A 25,610-nucleotide genomic window follows, 5' to 3' on the forward strand; every position below is an offset into this window, starting at 1 on the left:
TATGAAATTAACTGATTTCTTTCGATCCTACACTCATGAACAAAATATGTGTGCTGAACAAAAGCATCGTTATATGGTTGAACATGAATTAGCTCTCCTTAATCGTGCAAAACTTCCATTGAAATTATGGACTCATGCCTTTGACATTATCACTTATCTAGTAACTCTTGGCTAATCTAAAATTTGCTACTCCTTTTCAACTGTTATGTGGTGAAAACCCGGATTATTTATCACTTCGTGTGTTGGTTGTCTTTGTTTTCCTTGGATCCATCCATATGCCAAATCCAAATTTGATACCCATTCTAAAATACGCATGTTTTATGGGTACAGTAAACATCACAAAGGTTATAAATGTTTTTATCCAATGTCCTCCAGACTGTGATCCCGGCTTGCCTAATAGATTGAAGGAAAAAATTTACCGAACGATAATTAGAACTGCATTGTTATTGTTGAAACACTTTTCCACAAGATTTTGATTTGACAAAATCATCCATGATTAAGAGGCAATTAAATTTAGATGCTTTGATTTAATTGTACTAATATATTTGTTAAATTTTGAGTGCAAAAATATATAAAGTAAAGACAGGTCAAAAGTCAGCATAAACGAAGCTGAGTAGAAACGAAACTCAGCATGACAGAATAGAAGCTGAGTGGAGTTAAAATTGAAGCAAAACGAAGCTGACTAAAGTTGAAGACTTCTTCAGGAGCGGTTAAACAGTACGGAGCTGACCTTGAAAGAACTCAGCATGAACGTTGAACATTCGAAAAGAACAAACGAAGCTGAGTAACAATCAGGACAGCATGAAGGATCCGTTCACTAAAAGACAAAGTCTGCCAATCTTCTGCACCAATAATTGGAACCTCGAAGACACCTAAAAGACTAATTCCAAGAGTCATGGGACGTTGGATTATTGAAAACAGACAACTGGCACAAACAGACAGACCAGACGCTAGAAGACAAACCTGACGCCTGAAGAAAACAGAGAAAGGGAATGGAGGTGCAGTCTGAAGCTTTCCAGAAATTATTCCCCAAAAGAGCCGTTTTGATGTTAACGGTTAGGACATTTCAAAACGATCAAATCTACAGATTTCCTTCTATAAAAGGACAATCGAAAAACTTGGATAATCACTGAAGCATCGAAAGAAAAATACAAGAGAGAAAGTTTCAAAAGCACTCAAATACAAAAAGAATCTTACACCGACTTTTCTATTCTATGTGTAAATGCTAGATTGATTTGTAATCATCTAAAGTGTTCTTTAGTTCAAAAAGAACAAGTCTGTGATCAATAGGAATATTGAGAGTGAAAAGCTGAGTGCTTGGCTGTAAGCATTTCAGTAGTAGAGGGTTGTAGCACTTAGTAGGAGTTGAGTAGACGAATAGAGGAAGGTACTCTTGCATATTCAACTGCCTTGTAATTGGTTTGTTCTCTACCTTTAAAGAGCTCAGTATTGGATTCAAAAAGCCCGGAGGACTCTGGGGACTAGACGTAGGCAGAGAGGCCGAACCAGGATAAGTGATACTGAGTAATCTCTAAACTCTCTCTTATAATTGCATGTGTTGTTTGCTTTATTTACTCAGCATATAAATTGCCTAAGCTGATCTTGAGTAAATAAGTGGTGCTGAGTTAGAAGCTGACCTCCAAGAGTGTCAATTCCTAACTCTCAAGAAAACAACTTTGGTCAACATCTGAGTAAAGCTGTCCTGAGATATACCTCACCAAGTGACAAAAGGCTAAGTTAATAAACTCTCAAAATAACATCCAGTCAGCTTAATTAAAACGCGAAAAAGTTATATTAGTTCCTAACCCCCCCTTAGAACTAATTACCAGGGACCAACAGTTATATGGTACGGAGTGTTGGGCAGTGAAACACTGTCACATTTATATATAAGATGTTGATGCGTACGTTGAGATGGATGTGTGGTTATACGAGAAAGGATCAGATGAGTAATGAAATAATTATGACAAAAGTAGGGGTTACATCTATTGAGAATAAAATGAGGGAAAACCGACTCAGGTGGTTTGTCCATGTAAGACGAAGAGCGCTTGATGCGCCAGTTAGGAGGACTGAAGAGTGACAAAGGATGTAATGATGAGAGGTAGGGGAAGACCTAAGCAAACTTGGAAGAGGGTGATCGAGAGTGATGAGTTTATTTGGGATTGAGGAAAATATGGTAGTGAATAGAACGGAGTGGGGTGAGAAAATTTATGTCGCCTACACGACTTGATTTCACGGTTTTGTATAATGGTTCATGTTAGCGATCCCGAATCATTTCGGGACTAAAACTTTGTTGTTGTTGTCCTCCTCCAGACTGTTATGTTTTATTTGATGACTATGTTTCCCAGTTTGATGTGATCTAGTGAGTTGTCTACGGGAGTCGCTACACAAGATTCTTGTGCAACCACACATTACTATTCCCTTTCCTAATGAAATACACATCTAGTACCCTCACATGCCATTAAATCCTACAATAGAATTAACCTCCAAATGACAATTCAGCTCCTTCAAGCCAATGTACGTTGCATGAAATTGAAGCCTCCGCAACAAGCTTCCCATTTCCTCCACTACACCCAATCTCGTCACTCACCAAATGCCACACCAGATTCCTCCACATCCCACCAACATCAACCATACCCACTGCCCCTACTTCCTCTATCCAAACCCCACCTTCTCCTCACATTACTGCAGACCTCTCAGCATATGGTCCATTACCTTCTGCCGATACCAACACCCATGGAATGGTCACAAGGTCCAAAATAGGCTCATTAAAGTCCAGGCCAACTCGAGGTTTGATACATCAGCTCCCTCCTACGCCAACAACCTATGCTGCAACATCAAAGGTCTCAGAATGACATCAAGCAATGTTGGAGGAGTATGATGCTTTAGTAAAAAAATTGTACATGGCTTCTTGTACCACTTGATGGTTCCATTGAGTCGAATATAAGCTGGTACGTCCAAACATTGGTTTTCTTGAGACATACAATCCTATGTGTCAGCATGTACGACACATTGATGACTTGTGGAGAATTTCCGATTAGCTTCCGTCCCTGTGGGGGCGTCGTTGGGTTCGACGGGGGGAAGCTCTGATGCCAAAGTCAGTATAAAGTATGGAAGAGTAAACTGAATTGACAAAGTAGGGTTTCTAGGATTGTGTGAATGTGTACCTTGATAGCTTGAGATGCAAGCTATATATAGTCATGAAGTTGTAACCTTTAGTAACTAGAAAGTCTCCATTAATGCTTCATTAATGGCGGTTACTGGTTTCCTGTATGTCCGTTAGCTTATTAATAGCTCATTAATGGCCTTTATTGTGGAATCGGCTCCGCTGCTCAGCTGGCGGACCGAGGGGTTATGGCGGATCTCCACATAGGTTTGACTGCGGATCTCACGTGGCGGAGTCTTGGTGATCCACATGTCGGATCTCCTCACTTGATACGCCATGGCATTCCGGTATCAGGTGATCAATACACGGCCGATCTAGGCGAATATCTCCTTTGATCCTTTGGATAATATCCCAATGTTATCAGAAGCCCCCCTAAAGTTCCTTTAAAGTCCTTTAGGGCTTTTGAGCTTCTTCGCGCGCCGTCATAATGACTTGCATTGATGGTCACTCTGTTCGATGCCAATCGATGGGTGACACGTGTTGTAGGCGCGCCGCTCGAGGAAAGAGAAAACGCCTTCTTCCTTCCTCTCTTTCTCTTTCTACCCCATTTGCATTCCTCTTCCATCTTTCTTCGAGTTTTTTGCCTAGAGTTTCCAGGAGTTCAGAATCCTCAAAGCCTTAACTCCCATGTAAGTGAATCTTTTCTTTCTATTTCTCTGAATGTTTAGGAGTTCTTCTTCATCCTCCGAGTCTACATTCAAACTTTTTAATTTGACCACTTCTTCCGAAACCGTAGTTAGCTGGACTTCTTCTTCTTCGGAAAATTCTGATTCTTCCGAAGGTATTGTCAGTTGCGACTTAGCTGAGTTACGTAACTCGGCGTGTAATAGCAATCGAACTCGTTCAGGTAGGATTCAGAACTTTCCCGTCACCGTTACTTGTTGTTCTCCGGCAATAGATTCTAGGCGGCTTTCGGGGATGGAGGCATCTTCTTCAACCCCGTCTAGGAAAAAGGCGCCTCGTGCGGAATCCACTTCCTCCCGTATGAGCGCCGCGGATCTAGCGAATCTGGCAGATCGCTTTCCTTGGATAAAAGAATACGAGACTAAATTGGCGGAAGCTCATCAGCGACCCGCCTGTCTACCAACTGGATATTTGTCTGTGTACAGTTGTCACGTAAAAAGAGGGTTCCGGCTTCCTCTTCCTAAGATGATGGCGGATATCTTAGCTTACTTTGACATGACTGTTAGCCAGCTGCATCCAAATGGCTGGTTAGATCTGGCCCTGGATTGTTATTTAGCTTCAAACTTAGGGATAGTTTGTAACCCTCGAGTCTTCCGAACACTTCACAAACCGACGAAACGAAAGGCCGAGTCCTTTTACACCTTTGCTAAATTTGGTACCTATTCACCATTCTCTGGCAAGATGTCCAATGTCCATCTCTGGGATGAGAAAGTTTTCTATGTAAAGATAAGGGAGGGCGAGTCTCTAGGCTTTCCGTCGGTTTGGAACGCCAAACCTTTGCATATGGCTGGAGACATGCGTATACTGACGAACAGTGACGAGGAAGTGGTGGAAATCATGAAAAGTGTCAAGGCGGAGGCCTGGACATACGCTGACGCCTTGGACTTCATGATGAATGATATTCCCTTAATCCGCCAGGAAGGGAACAAGATCACTTATGTGAAGTTTACAGAACTCGATGAAGGTAAGTTTGTTTTTCCTTGAACCTTGATTATTTTATGGTTCTTTTGTCAGGGGTTTGTCTAAGGCCAGTCACGCTCTTGTAGAGATACGCAAGAAACTGAAGGAGGATGAAGCTCGAAAGAAGGGGTAGGTAGTGAATCCTCCTAAGAGCTTGGAGAAGCGCCCTGCTGGCGATATGGTTGATCCTCCTCTTCCAAAGAAGAAGAAATCTGTATCCACTAGTGGAGGAAAGCTAATGGCGGATGCCATGCGTGCCGTGAAACCAACGGCAAGACTTGAAGAGGTACGTTGATCGTATTATTTTCTCTTCTCTTACTTGAATCTTACTTTTTACTTTTTAATGTTTGCATAGTTGGTGAAGCCGGACCTGGGAGGTTACTGGTTCGCCAAGTATGGTGACAAAGGATCTCTGAGAAATGAATCCGTCATCAATGACTTGGACGAAGCTCTTGGCCAACTTGGGGAAGTTCGGGAGAGCCAAAATAAGATCTCGTGATCAGCCCATGTCCAGATGGGAAAAACGGAGCTTCTTACGGTAAGTTCCTTCTATATTTTTTCGCATTTTAGGATGAAAGAGTGATCTCCTTTAGGGAGAGTTTTGTTGTTGTTCTTTCGCTTGAATTGGCTTTTGCTTTGATAGGTATATACCCGTATGCGTGCTATGGAAGCGGATCTCCTTCAAGGAGTGGCGGATAAGGCAACTATAGAAAGGTTGGAGAAGGAGGTCGCCGCTGCCAATGCGAACGTTGCGTCCGTCATTTCCCTAAAGGATGCTGAGATCCTTAAATTGAAGAAGCAAATGGATGCGGATGCTAAAGAACATGAAGCTGCTTTAGAGGACACGGAGATCTTGGCAGGGGAGCGAGCTTACTACTATGGCGAGTGGATCATGGCGTATGTCCAACTGGCGCATCCCGAGATTGATTTTACAAATCCAGAGTTCGTGGTTCCTGACGTGGATGTTGTCCTTAAGTATCACAAAATTCCAGAAGTCAAGGACTACATCCACGATCACATTCGCAAGGTGATGAACGGATCCACCGAAGAAAGCAAACCCCTTGTTGACCTTGAGCCAGAGGACCCCGATAAAGTTCTTCCGAAGGCGAGTGACCAGAGTGAGGAGCTGATAACTGATTGTACTATTCCTCAAGAAGGAGTTGTTTCTGTAGAGAAGGAAACCCCATTGGAGGGCGCATCTGGTGTAAAGGATGCTAAGGAGGATGCTCCTACAGACGTTTAGTTTTTGTTGTAAAACTAAGTACAATTTTTAATCCTCATGATAACCATTTACTTTACTTTATGCCTTATAATATTTTAGCAAGTAAATTTATAGGCTTTAGGATTGATTTGAAGTAGGTGGCCAGCCATACCTCGTGGTGTGAACCTTTGTGAAGGCTTGAAGCTTTTATTCCTTTTAGAGGAAGTTAAGCTGCCTTAGGTGATCAATTTTCTTCCTATCTTTGAGGTGAATCGATCCGCCCTTAGGACTTTGAACCCTTCTTTGGAAAGGGTGTGAGAGAGTGTAAAGATCTCGCGTCCGAGAAATGTTTTAACTCTATCTCTAATGGTGATCCTTTAAGGATTGATCCGCCCATGAGATTGTTCTCCTACCTTTGAGGAGAAAGTAAAGAAAGTAGCTATGTCGTGATAGCATTGAATGCGTTTGTTGGCCCCCCTTCTTTTTTAATCTGGAATATTTATATTGCTACAAAACAAATACTTAAAAAAGAATTGATAGGACAAAAATTGCTTCTTATTGAATGGCGATGTGCCTTATTATAGCAGGTGGGTCTTATATGTGAGCCTCATTAAAACCTTTGATAAGAAAAACCTCATGGGATAAAAACTTATCAAAGGAAAAAGAGTACTCAAGACCGTGGCAGCGTATTTCCCTCATTTTCTTGGATTTTAAATGTGGCGAATCCAATCTTGGTGACTATTCGGTACGGACCTGTCCAGGTGATCCCCAACTTTCCTTTCCCCTCCGTAGATTTGATTTTGTCTGCTTTTCGGAGCACGAGATCTCCCACATTCAGATTGACTAGCTTTGCATTTTTGTCATGATAAGCCGCGATCCGCTGCTTGTAGGCTGCCATGCGTACATATGCCTTTTTCCGCTTTTCTTCCACTTGATCAAGACTTTCTTTCAACCTTTGATTATTTTCATCCTCACAATAGAATGCAACTCTGTCACTTGGGACCTGTATTTCGACTGGGATTACAGCTTCCACACCATGAGAAAGGGCGAATGGTGTTTCACCTGTGGCTGTTCTGGGAGTAGTGCGATACGCCCATAGGACGCTCATTAATTGATCCGCCCACTTTTTGTCATGCTCCCCCAGCCTTTTCTTTATTCCCTTAACGATTGTCCGATTTGTAACTTCGGTCATACCGTTAGATTGAGGATAATAAACGGAGGCGAATCTGTTCTGAATGCCCAATTTTTCACAGAAAGTTTTGAATTCTCCACAGTTGAATTGCGTTCCATTGTCAGTGATAATTGTGTGGGGAACTCCATACCTTCCTACGATGTTATCCTTGACGAACTCCACCATTCGTTCAGCATTGATAGAGGAGACAGCTTCAGCCTCTACCCATTTGGTGAAATGATCTACTGCCACTACCACATACTTCCCCTGTCTTTTGACAGGAGGAAAGGGTCCAACGATATCAATTCCCCAAACTGCAAAGGGTCGACCTTCGATGATGGGCCTTTGAAGGTGTTTAGCTGTGTGTGACTCATTTGCATGAATCTGACAATTATGGCAAGACTCCACTAACTTTTGAGCATCAAGTTCCACTGTGGGCCAATAAAATCCTACTAACCTAGATTTCTTCAAAATGGAGGCAGATGCCTCATGGGCTCCACATGTGCCTTCGTGCAACTCCTTGAGGATCTGCTGTCCCTCTTCTGGCACAATGCATTTCAGCCAGGGATGGCTGAAAGACTTTCTGTATAGGCAATCATTTATCATGGAGAAATAGGCCGCCTTCCTTACTATTCGTCGAGCTTCTTCCTTGTCCAAAGGCAAAGTTCCATCTATCAGATATTGGCGGATTGGTGATCTCCAATCACTCTCCACAGACGTGAGTAAGGATACCATCTCCGAGGCGAATGCCGGTGCTGTCTTGACCTCAAACGGGCACTGCAGATCCGCCCAATGCTCCTTGCTTGAAGCCATTTTGGCTAGGTGATCGGCCTCTGTGTTAGATCCTCGAGGCACATGGATCAATTCCCACTTGGTGTCTTTGGCTTCGAGGTGATTTAGCAACTTCTTAACCTCGTCGACATATTTGGCCAGAATGTCATCTTTTACCTCAAAATTCTTGATCACCTGGTTGACCATTAATTTTGAGTCACTGTAGATCACAATCTGTTCAGGAGTGATTTCCTTTAACAGGCGCAGTCCCAATATCAAGGCTTCGTACTCCACAGCATTGTTGGTAGCGAGGAAGTCCAGTTTTGCAGCATAGTGCAGTTTTATATATTGTGGACCTTTGATCACGATGTCAATACCTGCGCCTTCCGCCGAAGAAGCCCCATCCGTATACATCGTCCATTCCTCAATTTTAGATTTGGGGAGATTCATACCTTCATCAGTGAATTCATTCACAAAGTCTGCCAAGACTTGACTTTTCAGGGCTGATCGGCTTTCATAGCGAACATCGAATTCCCCTAGGCGGATTGCCCATTCCATCAATCTCCCCGAGGTTTCTGGCTTTTGCAACACTTTCCTCATGGATATGCTTGTGCAAATTATGACTGTATGAGCCTGAAAGTAGGGCCTGAGGCGAATTGACGTGGTGACGACGGCCAGCGCCATCTTATCCAGCTTGGAATATCGGGTTTCAACATCTTTTAATACTTTGCTCACGTAATAAATTGGATACTGCTGGCCATCTTCTTCCCTTATCATGACCGTGCAAACGGCTTTATCTGTAATGGAGACATACATGTAGAGATCCTAACCTTTCAAGGGTCGACTCATCAGGGGTGGTTCCGTGAGAAACCGTTTGATCCCTTGGAAGGCTTTTTCACAATCCTCGCTCCATTCGAACGCCTTTTGCTTCTTGATCACTTCATAAAAGGGTTGGCATCATTGAGCTGAACACGAGATAAACCTGCCCAAGGCTACGATACGCCCGTTAAGACGTTGCACTTCTCTAATATTCTGCGGCGTTTTCATTTCCAAGATAGCTTTGATCTTGTCGGGGTTTGGGCTTACTCCCCTCTGGATGATCATGAATCCTAAGAATTTTCCATACGTCGCTCCAAAGGTACATTTCTCCAGATTCAATTTAATGTTGTGATGTCGGAGTACGCCCAGTACCTCCTTTATATCATCCGCATGCTTCTCTACAGTGGTACTTTTGATGATCATATCATCCACATAGACAGAAAAGTTATCACCTTTGCTTCCTTTGAATATTTTGTTCATCATCCGTTGATAAGTTTCCCCCGCGTTTTTAAGCCTAAAGGGCATGACTTTGAAGCAATAGGTGGCTTGGTGTGTCACGAATGAAGTTTTGATTCTATCCGAAGGCTCCATCGGGATCTGGTGATAACTCGACTTCACATCAGTGAAGGAGTACATGGCGTGTCCTGTTGTTCCATCAACTAAGATATCGATACACGGCAAGGGGTAGTTGTCTTTGGGGCAAGCTTTGTTGAGATCTGTGAAGTCAATACACATGTGGTATGATCCGCCTGCTTTTTTGATTAGGACCACATTCGCCAGCCACTGTGTATAAAGCATCTCTTCAATGGCGTCCGCCCGCTTGAGCTTGGTGATCTCCTCTTCTATCACCTTCTGCCTCTTAGGGCCATGGTTCCTTCGTTTTTGTGCCACCGGGACTGCGTCCTTGTCAATGTTGAGTTTGTGAGTGATCACATCTGGACTAATCCCTGAAAGAATCTCATCTTTCCACGCAAAAACATCTTCTGACTCATGGAGAACCTTGGTAATAGCTTCCTTAATCTCTCCTTTTAGCCCTTTGGCCATCCGTACCTGTTTTTCATCCGCCATAAGGTACATTTCCGTTTCACCCAAGGCCATTGTGACAAGTTCTTCCTCGTCCTCATCTTTAGCCTGCGGGCGAATCATTAAGGATGCCGAATACGTCTCCTGAGCAACTTTTTGGTTTCCTCGGATCATTACACCTCCCTTGGCCGTGGGGATGTAAATGGTTAAGTGGCGTATGGAGATGAGAGCTGCGGCTTCGGAGATGAAGGGTCGCCCAAGGATGATATTGTAAGCCAACTGGCCATCTAGGATGGAGAATTCCAGATCTCCCTTCCAGATTTGATCTTCATCTGCCAATTCACAATCTAGTGTTACCTGGCCTTTTGTTTGGATGGTGTGCCCTGTTACCCCCAAGATGTCTACTATGGTGGTTTCCACTTGGATAGGATCGACCATAAGCTTGGCGAATGCCCCTCTTGTGATAACGTTGCATGAACTTCCGATGTCAATCATCACTCTTTTCATTTCCCATCCTTCTATCATCATGGTAATGACCAGTGCATCTGTATGAGGAGGAATCTCTGGGCCTACGTCCGCAAAATGGCGATTAAGTGATGCCCTATCGAGGGCAGTGGTCTTTGCCTTTTTCAGCACAGGTTGATATCTTGGTCCGCCCGCTATTACATTGATGGTGCCTTTCGCCTTCTTTTTCTGATCGTCTCTTGATCTATCACCATCTCCTTTCTTGTTATCATTTTGGACAAACCTGTCTAGCTTTCCCCTTTCGATAAGCCTTTCTATCTCTCTGGCCAACTCCCAGCATGCGTCCGTGTCATGACCATTCCTCATATGGTATTTGCAATAATTTTTGGGATTTTTCCCGGTGTTGGTGTACTCCCCTCTTTTGGTTCGGGGTATGAAATGCTCCGCTTGTGCTGGCTTTTCTCTATCCACATCAGCACTTCGCTTTTGGAGGCGTTTAATGGTGTAAACGACGACATGTATGCCGATTTGTTCTTAGAGCCTCTACGCCTGCCTCTGGATGACAAATCAGGATTCTTGTCCTTCTCCTTATCCCGTCGTCGAGATTCTCATTTGTCCTTTTTGGGAGGAGACACTGACTCCCGGCGGATATCATCCACCTCCATGAAGTCCTTGCACCGTTCTATCAACTCTGCCATATCTCGGGGCTTCTTTCTGATCAGATCTTCCTGCAAGCTTTTACATGTGGTATTTTTCACTCGAGCTTCCACTGCCATGGAGACATCCACATCGACAATTCGTATACACAATTTGTTGAAATTCTCTACATATTCGCGAAGGGGTTCATTTGCTTTCTGCTTCAACTCAAAAAGCTTCCGTGATTTGACCACTAGAGGAATACATCCGGTGAATTTGGCACAAAACTCTCTACTCAACTGATCCCAGCTGTTTATCGATCCAGGAGGCAAAGATTGGAACCAATCATAAGCAGGTCCTCCTAGCGTGGTGATAAACATCCGACACAATACCGCTTCACTGGCTCGATTAAGGCTAAGCAACATTCGGTACTTTCTGGCATGGGCTTCGAGGTTGTCTGCTCCCATGTAAACTGGGATATTAGGAATTTTGAAGTGCCTATCTGTCTCCTCAACTTCGATCCACGCCGTGAATGACGAATCACGATTGGCGAATGGGTTATGCCTGGCATTTTCTTCATTTATGCGGAGCACCGTAGCTCTAACTAGATCTGCTAGATTGCCTGGATCCGCTCTGGGGCGTCTCCTATTTGGAGATCTACTCGGAGGTCTCCTGCTTGGAGATCGACTTGGAGATGATGAGGAACTAGATCCAGACGACGGATCTGATGGCGAACGCCCACCTCCACCTGCTTGTCCTCCAGAAGGAGCTTGTCTCTGTTCCCCTTGGTTCGGTGGTGGTTGTGGCCTATCCGGATGAGGTGTCTCTACTGGCCTCTTACTTGGTCTCCGACCTGAGGATGGGGGTGACCTACCCCGTCGGGATGACCTTTGTCTTGGAGGTGAAGGTGACCTTGATCGCCTGCTGCTTCCCTTCTTTCTCTTTTTGTGTCTTCGGCCTTCTGATCCGCCTTCTGGGAGATTCGAACGCGGGCGACTTGGGGCACCTGATCCGCCCAAATTCACCCTAGGGTTTACTGGTCCCCCCGGGAGAGTTTGGTCATTCCTTCGACTCCTTTCTGCTCCATCAGAAAATAGTTGCCGATTGAGTGGTGGGTTACCGGCTGCTACGGTAGTAATCACCATGGAATCCGTAGGTTGAGTTTGGAAAAATGAAGAATCATGGGCGTTCGATCCTATAGCTGCCTGTGGCCATTGAGATGTTGTAGGAGTGGGTGTCGTGCGCCGAAGCTCTGGAATTATCATGAACGACCTTAGGCGGTTCTCCATCTCAAGTCCAAACTCTCTTCTTATGGATCCCGCACATATTTCGATGAATGAATTTGGCGACATACTCCTTTCACCATGCGTCGTAGGAGCATTTATATCAACGCGACCAGCGCTAGTTACAGGTTGGCTTGATGGTGTTACCAACGGTGTTTCAATCCCCGATGAGGGATTCTGGTCTCCACTCGTCATGTCTTACTGTGAACGAAAAACCCTTTTATTTGGTTAAGGGTCCACGTTCACCGCACCAATTGATGACTTGTGGAGAATTTCCGATAGCTTCCGTCCCTGTGGGGGCGTCGTTGGGTTCGACGGGGGGAAGCTCCGATGCCAAAGTCAGTATAAAGTATGGAAGAGTAAACTAAATTGACAAAGTAGGGTTTCTAGGATTGTGTGAATGTGTACCTTGATAGCTTGAGATGCAAGCTATATATAATCGTAAAGTTGTAACCTTTAGTAACTAGAAAGTCTCCATTAATGCTTCATTAATGGCGGTTACTGGTTTCCTTTAGGTATGTCCGTTAGCTTATCAATAGCTCATTAATGGCCTTTATTGTGGAATCGGCTCCGCAGCTCAACTGGCGGACCGATGGGTTATGGCGGATCTCCACATAGGTTTGACTGCGGATCTCACATGGCGGAGTCTTGGTGATCCGTCTGTCGGATCTCCTCACTTGATACGCCATGGCATTCCGGTATCAGGTGATCAATACACGGCCGATCTAGGCGAATATCTCCTTTGATCCTTTGGATAATATCCCAATGTTATCACACATGTTTATAATTCCACAAATTAATGAGGTTGCCATGACTCGAACAATTGATCTAAAAGCTCAAGATCTTATATTAATCTCTAACACACTTGTTGCCTCTATTCTTTAATATATATCATAAAAATGAACTTGCTGTCAAAATATTTTGGTAAGACTTTATTTAGGATTCTCATTGAATATTTCAATGCTCAATTGCAAAAGGAAACTGAATTAGCTACAATCTTTAAGACAACTAGATACATAAAAAAGAAACAAAAGAATTAGAAGAAATTTGCAAACTTATAATTAATGGATGCAAACTTTCTCAAAAGGAGACATGAGCTGTGCTTCCATGCATATATATATATATATATAATTAAAGTTATAAAATATTGCCATGTCTATATATATATATAACTTATTAGATTTGTTTATATATATGATTACTTTAAATAAAAGTAAGTATGTGTATGTAGTTCAAAAGGGAGTGTAGATTTGCATCTGGTTTAAGATATGTTCAAAATTGTCAGTTGGCCTTTGAATAGGATGAGAATGAGTTCCTTCGTAAGTCGTAACTACAACTCCTTCATCTTTCGTTAGCCTCTGAACTTGCTTCTTCACATTGCATCCTTGATACGTGCACCGGTAGTAGCTCCTGCACCATCACAAACACAATATAAAACTTCTATTTACTCATTTATAACAACTCCATCTCCTCCCTTTTATACTTTTGCAAAATACAAATTTCTTAATAATAATAGAATCCTAACAATTTCATTTATTAATCACAAATGAATCTGTGTTAGAGATTCATTTATACAAGCTTCATGCCTAAGGGCATTTATGTGTTGCGATATACCTTAGAAGATGGAGAAATTTTATAGTACTCAGAAAATAGAAAATTTAAGTATTAGTTTAAGATTTTAATTCAATTGGTTCCTTGACTGTTTCTATCTAATAAGCATAATAAAGTTATTTTCGGACATTATTTATAGTCAATTTAAACTTTTAGATTGAATCACTTTGTGATATGGTGTCAAAACCTCTTAGGCTAAGAGACGGGGAGTTTGAATTTATTTATTATTGAAATTCAACAAAAGGTAATTAAACTGAGCATTTGCATAGTTATGCATTAGATATAATCAAAACTAAACATTCTTGAAAAGGTTAATGCACCTATATGTTTAAGCTTCTTGGTCACTTGCACTATTTGATTGTATAAGTATCAATGTTTGAAACAATTTTTAGTATAAAAAGACTATTTGTTAATAATCTTAGGCTTCAACAAGCGCAAATTTTAATATGTGTTGAAATTTTATTCATTTAGTTAGAAATCATTTGAATCCCGTACTTACCAGTCATGAAACCTATTTAACTAAAAACTCAAACTAAAGGTCTATTTTTAATTAATATCTAACACAGATGTTCATTCTAGGGTGAGTTGAAATTCCATCAATAAATAATTAGAGGCAATTGGATTATTTGATCTAAAAAGCTCTTGTAGCATGACAATCAACTGAATAATAGCTTTTATTGTGATTAATGATGAGAAACCATTTTGATCAAAAGTTGAATCTGATAGATAAATGAAATGAAATAATATCCGACAGTATATGGACTTGGAACTTTTAATTATGTGTTGAAATTAACAAATCATTGTCTTACTGGTTTAATACCACAAACTATAAATGAATAGAGAATCCAGGAAAGTAGACAGTATAAGATTTATAGAAGAAGAAGAAAGCAGACCTTGGGAATTTGTTTTTCTTGACAGCTTTTTGGCCATATTTCCTCCAACGATAACCATCATCAAGAATATCAACCTGACTTCTCGTCTGAAAAGCATATCTTGGTTTTCTTATCTTCTTTTCCCCTTTCTTTGTCCCTCCTTTTATTTGATCCTCTCTTTCAACTTCCATAATAAACGCATCATCATTATTATTACTTGGTACTACTGAAGATATTGGATCATGACCATAACTGTTAATGTTATTATCAATCTTCAAACCCAAGAAATTACCAGTGGAATTATGATCGTCTCCAAAACCATTAGAATTGAGATTTGTCATGATTGAGGAGATAGAAGATGGCCCTGTCGCTGAATAAGGAAATAACATTTGAAAATTTTCCATTGTTAGCAGCAAGAAGAAGAAAGAGGTGGAATGGAAGGTTTAATAATTTAATAAAGCAAAAGCAGACAGTCTAAATATAAATGGAATGGAAGAGGCGGCCAAAAAGGAAATGATAAATACAAGAAATAAATAAAATAATAATAGAAAAAGAGAAGAGAAAGAAAAAAGAGTCGTGAATGTTGGGAAAATCCAATATTAAAAATAGAAAATAGGAAAACTAGGGTGTGGAAAATGGAGGCTGCTGCTGCATCATTGTGAATAAGACTTTACTACCTTTTTTATTTATTTCTATATTATTTAAAATCAAATGTTTATTACTACTAATCAGGGGTGTTTGGTTGCTCCTTTTCATATTTCTGTTTACCTTTTCATTTTAAAAGGGAGAGTTTTAAGAGTTTGGTTAGTGACCTTCTATTTGCCTTTTAAATCTAAAAAGCAGAATTGGATGTTTGGTTAATGATCTCCTGTTTGCCTTTTACACTCAGATTTTTACAAAAGCAAAGAATCTCTGCTTTTTGGAAAAGCAGCATTTTCCAACAGCAACAACAGCAAACCGTAACAACAAACAGTAGTTAAAACAAACGGATCATAAGATTATAAGAAAAAAGAAAACAAAAAAAACCCAACAAGCTTAGACTAGTATATATGTATAGTACCGTTTGTGCTAGGGGTGACATATATTCCCCATTCTCTATTGGGGCACCTATAACAAAAATGAGACATCTTTTTTATCAAAACCATACTGAAATCTAAACAGAAACAAAGAGTATAATGCTCTCTCTCCTCATAAATCCCTTTCTTATAAATGGGATAAAATAATCTATATATTATATTTTTTTTTTCTTTATACCAATCATCTCTAGTATGATGTATAATTTTTATTGATTGTGTAAGTCGTTGTTTTCTATCACTTGCTGATGATGATGCTGGGTCAACAAGTCAGCGTAATTGTAAGTCAACCCGTCAGCAAGAGTAAAATCAAGAAGTCGGAATGCTGAGTTATCAAGTCAGCATGGCTGTGGTCAGCATGGTACTGAGGTGATAATACATGTCAACATGGTCTTGCTGTGTTACCACTGGTCAGTAGGTCTTGCTGAGTTTGTACATCTTTGAGTAAGGATATTTTGGGTATTTTCACAACTTTGTAAAGGCTATAAAAGGTCTGGGTTGGGAAGTAGTTTCATACGAGAGATTCTTAGACTAAGTCATAAGTGTACACTGTGATAATCTGAATTTGGGATTGGGAAAACACGAGAGTTTCTGGAAAAGGAGAAACTGTTTCAATCTTGTTGTAATCTCCATTGATTAGTGAAGTTGCTGGATGTAGGCAGTTAAGCCGAACCAGGGTAAATTCTGTGTGTATTCTTTTGATTGTTGTTTCAAGATCCAATCTGTGATCTTTGTGTACTTTGTTTCTCTGTGTGGTTGATTGATCGTTCGAAGCGTAGTTCAACAATTGGTATCAGAGCTAATCAAGAACAGAGCAATGGGTTTTACAAAGATCGAGATCGAGCGTTTCAATAGTAAGGGAGATTTTGCTCTATGGAGACAGAGGATGAAGGCAATCTTGGTTCAAATGAAGGTTGCGAAGGCTCTGAAGGGCGAGAAGGAATTTCCGGCGACAATGACGAAGGAGGAGAAAGAAGATCTTCTTGAATTGGCTTACAGTACGATCGTCCTGTATCTTGGCGATAAAGTGCTAAGAGAAGTTTCGAAGGAAACCTCAGCTGCTGGGGTTTGGCTCAAGCTTGAACAGTTGTACATGACGAAGACACTCACCAATCGGGTTTATCTTAAGGGAAAGCTTTTCGGCTTCAAGATGAACGAGGACAAGCCAGTTGAAGACTATCTTGATGATTTCTCAAAGATCATAATTGACCTAGAGAACATAGAGGTAAAGATTGAAGATGAAGATCAGGCCATAATGATCTTGAATTCTTTACCCCAGTCTTTCAGTCATTTTGTTGAAACCATGAAGTACGCTAGAGAAACACTAAGTCTGGAAGAAGTTCTGATGGCGCTAAAGTCAAAACAGATTGAGGCCAACACCAACACTGAAGCTGCAGAAGGATTGTTTGTTCGTGGAAGGTCTGAGAAAAAGGACTCTCACAAGCCAAAGAACAAGAACGGGAAAAAGTCCAAAACTACATCCTCAAGCAATAAAGAAGGCAAGGTCTACAAGTGTTTTCACTGCCATAAGGAAGGACATTTCAGGAAAAACTATCCTGAGAGGAACAAGAGTCTAGGTCAGCCTAAAGATCAAGGCGAAGCCGCTGTGGTAGAAGAAGGTTATGAGAGCGCTGAGGTCCTTGCTGTCACTGATAAAGATCCAAACACTGACTGGATCTTGGACAGCGGATGTACGTTCCATATGACTCCCAACAGGACGTGGTTCGAAGACTTTCAAGAGGAAGGTGAGAGGGTTCTTCTAGGCAACAACAAGTTGTGCAAGGTACTGGGTCAAGGCTCCATTAGGCTGAAGATGTTCGATGGTCAAGAAAGGATTATGACCGGTGTGAGGTATGTGCCAGAACTGAAAAGAAATTTAATTTCTTTGGGTACGCTTGATAAACAAGGATACAATTATAGAGCCGAAGGGGGTATCATAAGGATATCTAGAGGACCTTTAGTTGTTATGAAAGGTACCATGAGTAATGGCCTATACACACTCCTAGGTAGTACTGTGTTAGTCTCTACCGCAAATCTCACCGAGTCTAAAACTGATAGAACCAATCTTTGGCACCTTAGACTAGGTCACGTGAGTGAAGTTGGTTTACATGAACTTAGGAAGCAGGGTTGTTTTGGTAAAGATCACATAGGAAAGATAGATTTCTGTGAGAACTGTGTCTTAGGGAAGTCTAGTAAAGTCAAGTTTCCTAAGTCAGCAATACATAGAACCCAGGACATTCTTGAGTACATTCACTCTGACCTATGGGGGCCAACAAGAACTAAGTCTCATGGTGGGGGGCCTATTTTATGACTCTTATTGATGATTACTCTAGAAGAGTATGGGTTTATATTCTAGCTCATAAGAATGAGGCTTTGCAAACGTTCAAGGATTGGAAAGTGTTAGTGGAAAACCAAACAGGAAAGAAAATCAAAAGGTTGAGAACCGACAATGGTTTGGAGTTTCTTGATAAAGATTTCATCACTTTGTGCAAGAAGTCAGGTATAACTAAACATCATACCGTTCCTGGAACTCCACAGCAGAATGGCCTAGCAGAGATGTATAATAGGACTATCCTAGAAAGAGTTAGGTGCATGTTAATCCAATCCAGTCTCCCTAAGTCTTTCTGGGCTGAAGCAGTGCAAACTGCGTGTTACCTAATCAATAGGTGCCCATCATCTGCTATAGGTTTTAAAACACCTATGCAAATGTGGTCTGATTACCCAGAGGATTATGAAAAACTTAGAGTGTTTGGTTGTTCAGCTTTTGCACACGTTAGACAGGGAAAATTAGAACCTCGGGCTCTAAGATGTGTTTTTATAGGCTACCCTATAGGAGTCAAGGGCTATAAGTTGTGGTGCCTAGAATCTGGTTATAAGAAATCCATAGTCAGCAGAAATGTTGTGTTCAATGAGATGGATTTTCCTTATCGGAAAAACCAAGAAAAAACTCAGTTAGAACCGAGTAGTCCTAAGTCCATTCAAAACCTTGAGAGTGTTAAGAATGAGGTGGAGCTTGAAGAAAATAGTGAAAACACCCGTAAAACCGAGCAAGAAGTCAGTGATGGTAATGATACTGAGTCCAGTCAAAGCTATAGACTTGTTAGAGACCGTGAAAGAAGAGTCCCTAGGGCCCCGGTTAGATATGGTTTTGAGGACCTTGTAGCTTATGCATTTAGTGTTGCTAAGGAAGTACAAGAGTCTGAACCTGTAACCTATAGGGAAGCTGTGAATTCGGTTGACAAGGAACAGTGGCTTAACGCTATGAAGGATGAGATAAAATCCCTTGATAAAAATGAAACTTGGATTTTGGTAGATAAACCTTTTGATAAGAAGTTGGTCGGTTCAAGGTGGGTGTTTAAAAGAAAGGAAGGGATACCTGGTGTAGAGGAACCTAGGTTTAAAGCCAGGTTGGTGGCCAAAGGGTTTACTCAGCAGGAAGGTATAGACTTTAATGAAATCTATTCACCGGTTGTTAAACATAGGTCTATCAGGATTATTCTCTCTCTTGTAGCTCGTTTTGATCTAGAATTAGAACAGTTAGATGTCAAAACAACTTTTCTTCATGGAAACCTGGATGAGGTCATATATATGCAACAACCAGAGGGTTTTGAAATAGGAGATAAAGACCAGCGGGTATGTTTGCTTAAGAAGTCTCTATATGGTCTGAAACAGTCCCCTAGACAGTGGTACATGAAGTTCGATGAGTTTATGATAAGTCAGGACTTTCATAGGTCTAGTTATGACTGGTGTGTGTATAGTAGAGACCTTAGTGATGGCTCTAAGATTTATCTCTTGTTATATGTTGATGACATGCTTATAGCTTGTCAAAACAAAGCAGCCATAAATCAGTTAAAGGCACAACTAAACACACGGTTTGAGATGAAGGATCTCGGGTCAGCACGGAAAATTTTAGGGATGCAAATTTCTCGAGACAGAGGAAGAAAGAAGCTATTCCTAAGTCAGTCAGTTTATCTGAGCAAGGTGTTAGAACGTTTTGGTATGACGAATTCAAAGGCCGTTCTCACTCCACTTGCAAGTCACTTCAAGCTGAGCAGTAAGCAAAGTCCTCAAACTGATGAGGAAAAGGAAGACATGGAGAGGGTGCCATATTCGAGTGTTGTAGGCTGTCTAATGTATGCGATGGTCTGTACACGTCCAGATTTGGCTCATGCTGTGAGTCTCATCAGCAGGTTCATGGCAAATCCAGGAAGAGCTCATTGGTCAGCGGTGAAGTGGGTGCTGAGGTATGTCAAAGGCTCACTGAGTAAAGGTTTGAGTTATGGTGGAGCTGAAGCCCTAGTGGATGATGTAGCAGGTTTTGTTGATTCTGATTATGCTGGTAGCATTGACACCAGAAAATCCCAAACCGGGTACGTATTCACTGTGTTTGGAACTGCAATAAGTTGGAGGGCAAGTCTACAGTCAGTTGTGACTTTGTCAACAACCGAAGCTGAGTTTATTGCTGTTACAGAGGCAGTAAAAGAAGCTATGTGGCTGAGAGGAGTCTTAACGGAACTTGGAGTGATACAGATTGATGGTTTGAAGATTTACTGTGATAGCCAAGGAGCTATACATCTGTCAAAACATCAAGTTTTTCACGAGCAATCCAAACACATAGATGTGAGAATGCATTTCGTCAGGGATGTGATTAGCACTGGTACTGTTCAGGTGGTGAAAGTGGAAATTGAGGATAACCCAGCCGACATGCTGACCAAATCTGTTTCAAGTAATAAATTTGAACATTGCTTGAAACTGGTTAGGATGGTCAGTGGTCCTTGAGTGTATTTTCTTCACTAGTTGATGGAGTGAATAGAAAGACAAGGTGGAGATTGTAAGTCGTTGTTTTCTATCACTTGCTGATGATGATGCTGGGTCAACAAGTCAGCGTAATTGTAAGTCAACCCGTCAGCAAGAGTAAAATCAAGAAGTCGGAATGCTGAGTTATCAAGTCAGCATGGCTGTGGTCAGCATGATACTGAGGTGATAATACAGGTCAACATGGTCTTGCTGTGTTACCACTGGTCAGTAGGTCTTGCTGAGTTTGTACATTTTTGAGTAAGGATATTTTGGGTATTTTCACAACTTTGTAAAGGCTATAAAAGGTCTGGGTTGGGAAGTAGTTTCACACGAGAGATTCTTAGACTAAGTCATAAGTGTACACTGTGATAATCTGAATTGGGGATTGGGAAAACACGAGAGTTTCTGGAAAAGGAGAAACTGTTTCAATCTTGTTGTAATCTCCATTGATTAGTGAAGTTGCTGGATGTAGGCAGTTAAGCCGAACCAGGGTAAATTCTGTGTGTATTCTTTTTGATTGTTGTTTCAAGATCCAATCTGTGATCTTTGTGTACTTTGTTTATCTGTGTGGTTGATTGATCGTTCGAAGCATAGTTCAACAGATTGGATAACCATAAATTTCTTAGTATGAACATAAAAATCGTTAATTTTAATATTGATTTGTTGAATTTAAAAAATATATATATTTTTTTGTTTTGGGAGATTAGGTTCCAGTCTAGTTGTATAGTATAGATGGAGGAGGGATGAGAATGAGAATGAAAAAGTTTAATGAATCTATGAGTGTAGTGTAGAGAATGTTTGTCATCGCCATTAATTGTAATGAGGTAGTGGAAAAGTTTCATGGCTAATTTTGATTTGGTGAATATTCTTTAAGATAAGTTTCCATGAAGCTGCTGAATTATCCCTCGTGGTGCATGTATTTGCCTTTCTTTCTTTCAAAAGTAATCATATATATTAATAAAGATTTCCCTTTCTTTCTTTCTTTCTTTTTCCACTCGATCGATTATTTAGCTACCATCATCTCATGTATATCTATATAACAAAATGGCTCAATATAAATTAAAAAAAAAACAAAAATTGATACTTTTATTTCATTAGTCTTCTATGTGCTACATACCTAGTAGCCAACACATATATGTATATCTATAATTTATGTGGCTAATTTTAGAAAATTACCTGTGAGAGAGGTACATGACAAGTATGAGATTACTTCTAGGTTATTATTCGTTATTTGGTAGCCAGTATGTATTTAGATATATCAATTTTATTTCTTGAAGGTTGACGAATGGAGATTAACATTATATTAAAATGAATTTTTTTTATTGTGGTTTAAATTTTTTTTTGCTAATTTAAGTGATTTAAAGTTTTTGAATTTAGAATGTTTATTGAATTTGTAGATGATTGATTAAATGTGTGTTTTATTAGATTTGTAATTCATTTATTATATGGGTGATTCTTAATGGGTAAGAATACATGCGTGCAATCGTAATTTAGATAAGATATATGGCCATCATGAGCATAGATTAAAGGTGTGGTCTTCCAAGATCCAAGACCAAAAAGGCACAAATTATTATTTTTTTACTATATATATTTTTATTTTTTATTATAATTGTAGTTATAATATAGATTTAGATTTAAAAAAATCAAATAATATAATATTTTAGATTCAAAATATATCCAAATTTTTATTTTATATTTATCAATTTTTTTATTAAGAACCTTTTTATTTTAATTAGAATCCATACAGCCAGTATATATTATTAAAAAATAAATAGATGATAGTTTGTGAGATTAACATTTGTCACAGATTTTTTTTTTTCCTGTGTGTGTATATTTTCTTGAGAAAAAGAGAAATAAGTGCAGCTGACGGCTGATGAAAAGTGGATAGCCGCCACTTTTTTCTGCTACATTTATGACCATTTTGAGCCAAATCGATGGTGACATCTTCTTTATGGAGAATAGAATAATATCTACAACTTCCATACATTTTTTCGTAATTTTCTTTAATATAAAGAGTAATCCAATAATTTTTAATTTTACATATAAATTCCACTAAAATATGGGTTAAATAATTTATTAGTCCCCATATTTTGACAGGGACAAATTATTTAGCTTTCGTATTTAAAAAAATATATTATAAGATTTCTATCTTTTATCAATATTAATTCAGTTTTTTATCTATTTTTTTAGATTTTTAATTGAATATATTTTAACTTTCAAGAAAGCCAAACGATCATGTTACTCTATTATTTTCTATCTGTCTTTTTATGTTAAAAATAATGGTTAAAAATCTTAGAAAAAATAGACAAAATGAACAAAGACTTAACAATTACAAAGAATATAAATTTTATAATATGTTTTTCAAAATATAGAGACTAAAACCTTATCTTATATAAAAAGAAATAGACAAATAAATTACTTATTCTTCCCAAAAAAATAAATTACTCATTCTGTCACATTATATAAGATCATCTCCAACAGTCTCTTAAGTTAAAATTTGAGGAGAGAGAATGAAAAATTAGCTCCAACAGACTCTTAGTGACTCCTCAATCACTAAGGGTCCGTTTGGTATGCCCTAATGCAATGTAATGTAATCAAGGTCGTAATGTAATCAAAGTTGTAATGGAATAGAATGGAATGATGATTCTATTACCATGTTTGGTTGACAATTAAAAAGAAAATGATGGGATGTAATTACCATTACAGTGCTTATATTTTCCTAATTAAATGTAATCATAAAATTTTATTTAGATAATTAAAATCAACGAAAAATATGAAAAATGTGAAAATCGAATCGAAATCAAATACAAAATTAGATTAACCGAAATCAATAAATTAGTGTATAGTTTTTCGCTTTTTCATATACTTTTTTTTACATTTTTCTCGTTTCTTTTTAATTTCCACTTTCAACATTTTTCACCGTTTTTCTATTTTCTCCCTTTTCCGTTTTTTTTCATTTTTCATTTTTTTTTCTTTTTTCTCGTTTTCAATTTTCATGTTTTCTACTTTTTGCGTTTTTGACAAGAATGAAAGGTTAGATTGAGATGTGAGATTTGTGAAATGAGAGGCTAGATGACAATGTAATGAGAATTCAAGTCATTTTTTCATGTAATGGTGATTACAAGATTTGTTTAACAAAATTTAACTCAATGTTTTCTTATTCCATTACAATAAAATTGTTACATGCAACCAAACATGGTAATGAACCTTCAATGTAATGGTCATTCCATTACGAATGTCATTACATCTTACCAAACGGCTCCTAAGAGTCTCTCCATCTTCTCTATTAATAGAGAGCATCTATCCACCTCTTAGTGCCTCTTAATTCATTTTTTATTAATAATTTATTATTGAAGGGTCTCTCTCTTCACACTATTGGTACATATAACAACAATCAATAATTTTAATGATAAAATAATAAATAAAGATGAATATAAGGAGTATTGTTGGAGATAATATGTCTTAATCACTCTTAAATCACTAAGAGCCAATTATTTATATTATTTTTAGGAAGTGCACTAACATTCTCTTGGAGATGTTGTAAGTTGTTTTAGAAAGTGATTTTTTTTCCAAAATATAAGTCGTTTTGGTTTTCCAATAATTTTTAGTTTAGTTTTTTGGTCCAAGTATTAAATTTGTTATCTTAATCTATGTGTTTTTTAACATTCCAACACTTATTGCCGAACCATTACAAGAAAGAGAATTTTTTTAAGTTAACCAATGTAAAATTCACTGTATTAATTGTATTTCTTAATTTGTGTGAAAATCTCTAGAATAACTTATATTATGAGACGGATGCAGTATTTACATTATGTGACCATTAATGTAAAAAATTTCATGTCATACAAAAATGAAACACATATATTAATTTTCTTTTTTTTACAGGACATACTATTAATTTCAGTATATGATTTGGCTAATAGTATATATTATGATCTATATCTGTATCTACCCAAAACTTCAACTGTTATAATAAATTTTTAATTAAAGTTATTAACTAATTACATTTAATAATACCTTATTTCTCATATAGAAATCAGAAAATACGTTCCGCCATTTTAAAATTTATTAGATATAAAAATCAGAAGACACGTTCCACCATATATCCAAATGCTCACTACTTAACGGTACAAAATCGCACAATTTATTTTTTTTTCCCAAAAGCGGACAACTTAAACAATTTCAATTTCAATGTTTTTCTAATATTAACTAGGGTGGTGGTGATCAAGGTGATCGCAAGTCAATAAGTGGTTAGAATGTTTTCTTGATAAATTCTTATCTCCTTATCCTCCTGGAAGTAGCAAATAGCTTCTCATTCCTCTGCAGAGTTGGAATATCGTTTCATTGCCTCAATCACAATAAACACTTATATATTGATTTCTACGTGCGGTGTACAAGGTACGGTTTAATACTCATGTAGTCCACCACATTTGTATTATTTGAGAATATTAACTATTATTTTATTGTTTTTTTTTTTTGATGAAAATGTTTGTAACTTCAAGAACAATTACAACATGAAATGAAAAAGGTAAAAAACCTTACAAAATTCACAATGGGATCAAAACGACTACAAAAAGCATAAAAGGCCATAAAAGACATAAAACATACGGAAAAACAAAAATACATATACTTCATGGAAATCAAATTCCGTAGAAAAGCAACTGCAATCGAATTTTCATCATTTAGGCCCTTTCGAACATTCGGATCTGAGTCATTTCTTTTATTGCAACCACGTAGATATATTGATCCACGTATAAAATAAATCGTTTCCGCTCTTGCTAAATTAAAAAATGGTATAAATAGCAGAATAATTGAGAGAAGATACAATTCAAACGGATAAATGAAATCAAATAAAATATATAAACACTGATTAAAGAAAATACAATAAAAATTAGTAAACCTAATCTGTCCACAAAAGAGAGGAAGGCTTGAAGACAAATAGAAAAAAAGAAACAGAAGAGAAGATCCCATATAATATAATATTATTTGAGAATATTAACTATTATTTTATTGTTGTTACGCATCTTGTATATAAAGATCCCATTCCCATATAATATAATATAAATGTTGAAAGTTAATAT

The 25,610-nt window shown here is 38.8% G+C and overlaps 1 protein-coding gene across 1 annotated transcript; it reads right to left on the reverse strand.

The window, feature by feature from the left end:
* Positions 1-13,093: 13,093 nt before the first annotated feature.
* On the reverse strand, positions 13,094-15,140 carry LOC136209032 (probable WRKY transcription factor 75). The gene is made up of 2 exons (XM_066000373.1): positions 14,681-15,140; positions 13,094-13,586 (listed from the first exon to the last, which is right to left on the reverse strand). The coding sequence occupies exons 1-2, from the start codon at positions 15,061-15,063 to the stop codon at positions 13,409-13,411; spliced, it is 561 nt and encodes a 186-aa protein (XP_065856445.1). The 5' UTR covers positions 15,064-15,140; the 3' UTR covers positions 13,094-13,408.
* Between the last annotated feature and the right edge of the window lie 10,470 nt (positions 15,141-25,610).

Source organism: Euphorbia lathyris, chromosome 10 (assembly GCF_963576675.1).
Source record: "Euphorbia lathyris chromosome 10, ddEupLath1.1, whole genome shotgun sequence".
Taxonomy (NCBI): Eukaryota; Viridiplantae; Streptophyta; class Magnoliopsida; order Malpighiales; family Euphorbiaceae; genus Euphorbia; species Euphorbia lathyris.

Coding starts and splice junctions, on each gene's coding strand:
- LOC136209032 (XM_066000373.1), bottom strand. CDS start 15,063: ATGGAAAATTTTCAAATGTTATTTCCTTATTCAGCGACAGGGCCATCT. Junction 13,587..14,680: donor AAGAAAAACAAATTCCCAAG/GTCTGCTTTCTT, acceptor GTGATGGTGCAG/GAGCTACTACCGGTGCACGT.